Source organism: Benincasa hispida, chromosome 3, assembly GCF_009727055.1.
Source record: "Benincasa hispida cultivar B227 chromosome 3, ASM972705v1, whole genome shotgun sequence".
Classification (NCBI taxonomy): domain Eukaryota; kingdom Viridiplantae; phylum Streptophyta; class Magnoliopsida; order Cucurbitales; family Cucurbitaceae; genus Benincasa; species Benincasa hispida.
The window spans coordinates 58582857-58587682 of NC_052351.1; the positions used below are offsets into that span (position 1 = coordinate 58582857).

Genomic DNA, 4826 nt, shown 5'->3' on the forward strand with positions numbered 1-4826 from the left:
GTTAATCTTAATTCAATATATGGAAATAATTAAATTAGACTTTTACATATTTACGTTTTGCTTCTTTTTAGAATAAAATTTTAAATAAATGACCCGATAAACCCGAACCAACCCAACTCAAATATTTCATGGGTTGGATTGGGTTCATTTTTTAATAAAAGTTTTTTGGGTTGAAAAAATTTACCACCCGAACAATTGAGTTGGGTCTAAGAAGTCTTTCAACCCAACCCAATCCAACCCATGAACACCCCTGATGGGAATTATAGGTTTTGTAAAGCATTAAAAAAAAATAAGTGAAAGAACAGATTCTATTTACATTTGCAAATTGATACCAAATATCCAATAATCAATGACTATACCTTTCTCTGTGTAATTTGTGTAATGAAAACTACAGAAATGGTTACATAAACAGAATTCTATTGCTTCATTTTTCTTCTCATTTACTAAAACATTATGAATATATGATCTGCTTCTATATATAAAACAAATGAAAGAATGTGACCAGGCGACGGCTAGCTTCACTTCCCGCTCGACCCGGCTAAAAATTAAATAGCTTCCTCAACAAGTAGTTCATAAGTCGAGAGACTCGTTTTCATTCGAAGTTTGTCTCATCTTCTGCAAAGATATTAAATATGAAGTCACGAAACCGCTTCGAGTATTGCTTCGGATCAACAGCTGATATCGAAGTTGGATCGTATTGAATGGACTTATAGGCATGCTCAAGCTTCTTGCTAATGTCATAATCTTGAAGTATGTCAATGACACCAAAGAACATAACCACATCATAATACTCTCCTGTTGGTTCTCCTACCAGTTGAAACTCGCTGTCGCTTTTTCTCACCGTTCGTTCGACCCGAGCAGGCATGTTTACGCCCAATTTGATACTCGACCATCTGCAATTTCAGTGTTGTGAAGTTCAGGAACAAATTGTGTTGTGTTATCAATCCACTTTTTTTGAAATAGAACAAAAAATGGAGCATATGAAAGCTTGTAAAATGAAACGAAATTGTCGATCGCTTTGGCCACCGGAATCGTTTTATACAAAGTTATAACTAAAGGTTTTGTTCAAACATTTAATTGAAAAAGAAGAATGATGACTGTTCTCAATCAATAAGGATTTCACCTGGATGGATCTAGGAAGAGCTGATCCAAGTCGACTCTCGACAGACGAGGAGCTGCTTCGTTATCAGGCCCACCTGAAAGAGATACATTTTGTCATTTGGTGAGGATAGAGATACTATGGTATAAACAGTGACGGATCTAGGAAAAGTAAGAGCAAACAACCTATCGGAGTGCGAGCCCCAGAAGGTATCAAATCACCAGCAGCTGAAGTTTCCCTGAAGTGAAGACCAACAAGAAGACTATAATCCATAATTCTTTCTTGTTCAAGAAACTCACAGTCTCGATCGATTTGCCTAAAAGAAATGCAATGAATAAACATCAAAAGGAGACATGAAAACAAAGATGAAACTAGTTTATCAAGTCATAATGTTAGTTGAGATCTTTGACAAGAAACATAAATAACTTCTTAAGCATGGAATCCATGCATAGTTTTCACCTGCAAAACTCTTGAAACCATGATTTCTGAAGTCGGAATATAAAGTTAAGATCGAGATCCTTAAGGATAGTTGTTTCGTCAATCTCGCTCTCAGGCTTATCTGTCGTGCGTCCAAGAATCGACCCTTTCAGGTCAAACCGTCGGTGAATGGAGTACTCCGAGCAAAAAAGGTTTCCCATAATGATGAACCTTACCTATGTTTAAAACACAGAAATCATCCATAGAATTCAATTAACACATTCTCACCAAAGCGGTTTCGATAACCATAAAGCTTGTGTTGCAACAAGTGTTGATTTACCTTCTTCTGGATCGGCCCAGTTAATTTAACACAATGAAGACCATAGAATTTTGTCACCAAAGTGGTCTCAAAGGCTCTCACATGGTTATAATAGGCAGAGAGCATTCTTATCAAAACCTGCAAAATGAGGCCAAGTTCTCCCAAATTACAACACCCCTTTGTTCATTTAAAATGAATAATGCAAGAAAACAAGATCTCACTTTGGCTTCTGACTTCTTCATCGTCTTGATCATATATCGGTCGTCATTGGTCAAGTAGAAGAAGCTACCACTTTTACCAGGAGACGAGAGTTCCCGCAGCGCATCGTTCCCGCAGATTGATAGCATATAATCAGCGGGATCCACCTTGAACAATTTCCTCAGAGTTCTGAAAATTAATGACATCCATTAACAAAGCCATGAAACTTAAGAATTAACATGATACTACTGACAAGTTGGTTCAAGAACTAATTTCGGATAGCGTGCTTTTCGTCGTTCTTTTCGAGAACACAATGTCGAAAAATGCCGACAGCAGACCTAACTTTTCCTTAAACACATCTTCTATTCAACTCTCCAACTATTGTACTAAACCGTTGATCTTCTTCCAAAGAGCAAAGCAAAGAAATGAAGCTAATTTACTGAACAAATCTATATATCAAGAAATTGGCATTGTACCTGAAAACCAAAGGGCAATAGTCCTTCCATTTGAACTCACATGACTGGTGGGGTGGAGTGTATTTGCTTCCTTCTGGAGGAAATTTGGTCCAAACTTTTTCCTTAGGATCGAAAGCTGAAGGCTTCAAGTCGAGTGAAGCCGTCGGAGCCGGTCTTCCTACCGAATGCCTGTTCAATCCTCACAAATACAAACTAATGGTTACAGAAAAGTCATAATGTACTAAAAACAGAACTGATATGTACAGTTATGATTGTGTTAAGAGATCACAAGAAAAGAGATTGAAATGAAATTTTATCATCAAACTACCTGATCCCAAGTTGCAAATTGAGCATTAGATCATAGTTCTTGTGCCCTTTGCAGATTGTCTCTCCCTGCCTCTTAGAAGACCTTGGCATTTTCATTGGCATCCCAAGTCCCTCCTTATCTAAATTCAACCCCAACATATAATCAGTCACATCCCCTCGACCACCTCCTCCTCCTCCGACCGACGACGTTCTCTCGCTACAACACCCTGCCGCATAATCATCCATATCTCCACCTCCCCACATCTGCATTCTATCAAACGGCTTCTCAACTTCAACACTCACCCTACCATCAACTGACATCCTCCTCGGCTTCGCTCCATCCTCCCCTTTCGACGATCTCCACACCGCTAACTTCTTCTGCGACGGCAAAATCGAAACCTTCTCTCCAAGACAGATCTTGCAATCACTAAAATCAACATTATACACATCTTGAGGATCCCAATGCACATTCCCAGTTGAAGTAGAAGGATAATAACTCCCATTCTGTTCTTGTGGATCTTTACTCCAATACCCCACATAGAAACTCCCATCAGGCCATTTGAAAGTCCCATTCCCTCTAGGCAAACCAGTTTCCCAATTCCCTTCATATCTCTTCCCATTACTCCAAACAAAACTCCCTTTCCCACAAATCTCACCATTCTTCCATTCTCCAACATAATGATTCCCATTTTTCCATTGATATCTCCCATTCCCTTCTTGTAATCCTCTTCTCCATTCCCCATCATAACAATCCCCATTTGAGAAGCTTTTAACTCCATGTCCATGTTTCAAATTCATCACCCAATTCCCTTTATAAGTATCCCCATTTGAACCTGTATAAGTTCCAATCCCATCCATATAACCACTCTTGAATTCTCCTTCATAAGTGGCTCCTGAAGGCCAACTGAACCGGCCTCGGCCCATCGTCTTGCCTTTGCTCCATTCACCGACGTACATACAGCCATCGGTCCATAAGTATTTGCCTTGGCCATGAGGGAAGCTATCGCACCATTGGCCTGTGTAATAGTCGCCATTTGGGAGGATTCTGTCGGCATGATAAACCTCGCCGGTATTCAATTCAGATTCCATCGCTTCGCAGCCGCCACCACCGCCGTCGATGTCGCCATCGTCGGCATGAGCTACCGATGTTGTGCCGAAAATGCTGTGAGCTCGTTTCTTAGCCGCTTGAGTTTTGCGTACCGTCGCTTCCCATGCCTTCAAAACGCCACTTTCTCTGCTCATAATGGAATTAAAACACGAAAATCTGCAACACCCAGATGGGAGTTTCGATTCAGAATTGTGATTTGAAGATTTTTGTGGATACCCAATTGGGAAATGGAAGAAAAGTTGGATTTTGGTGGATTTGAACGATACCCAGATGGAGAAAAAAACGAAATATGGATCAATTAAACAATGTGATATTACAACAGAAGAAGAATATGAATTCTAATCCCAATTCTAAATCTCTCTCCGTTTCTTTCTTTTTTCTCTCTCTCTGTAACATGGTTTTTGGTTTTGTTGTTCTTCAGTTTTTGAATTTGTGGTCAAGAAATGCTAAAAAAGAAGGATTCAAATGAAGGGGAGAGAGTTCATCCATTCGTTTTCCAATATTCTGAAAACAGAACAAACGGTCATGTCTATAAACTGATGATAAACATTGATTCTTTGTTGGTTTTGGTTCAATTTTTTTTAGAGGCCATTAAATTTCAGTAACCAACCAAAATCTTTTTCTAAATGTGTAATCCAATCAAATTTTCAATTCTTGAACAATGGCATAGAACACATCATCCAGAGAGAGACAGAGAGAGAGAGACTCGTTCTTTCGTTTAGCAAAATTTTGACATGTGGTATGCTATATTTAGAATGATTTTATGACAAAAAAGGGTATAGATTTTGTTTAAAGAATGCTAAAAAGTGACATGAATTCTTGCTGTAATATTCTTTTGTTATATAATTGTGCTTTGCAGAAGACAAGACAAGATACTCAGTCTGGTTTTTTTGGGATTTGGTTTGAAGCTTTTTTTTTTTTTTT

General features: G+C 38.7%; 1 protein-coding gene across 1 annotated transcript; it reads right to left on the reverse strand.

The window, feature by feature from the left end:
* Nucleotides 1-322: 322 nt before the first annotated feature.
* LOC120074214 (phosphatidylinositol 4-phosphate 5-kinase 5-like) lies at nt 323-4518 on the reverse strand. The gene is made up of 8 exons (XM_039027269.1): nt 2817-4518; nt 2510-2677; nt 2057-2222; nt 1857-1973; nt 1559-1752; nt 1285-1415; nt 1124-1196; nt 323-893 (listed from the first exon to the last, which is right to left on the reverse strand). Exons 1-8 carry the CDS (start codon nt 4034-4036, stop codon nt 593-595), a joined length of 2370 nt encoding a protein of 789 aa, XP_038883197.1. The 5' UTR covers nt 4037-4518; the 3' UTR covers nt 323-592.
* Between the last annotated feature and the right edge of the window lie 308 nt (nt 4519-4826).

Coding starts and splice junctions, on each gene's coding strand:
- LOC120074214 (XM_039027269.1), bottom strand. CDS start 4,036: ATGAGCAGAGAAAGTGGCGTTTTGAAGGCATGGGAAGCGACGGTACGC. Junction 2,678..2,816: donor AATTTGCAACTTGGGATCAG/GTAGTTTGATGA, acceptor AGGATTGAACAG/GCATTCGGTAGGAAGACCGG. Junction 2,223..2,509: donor TATTGCCCTTTGGTTTTCAG/GTACAATGCCAA, acceptor ATTAATTTTCAG/AACTCTGAGGAAATTGTTCA.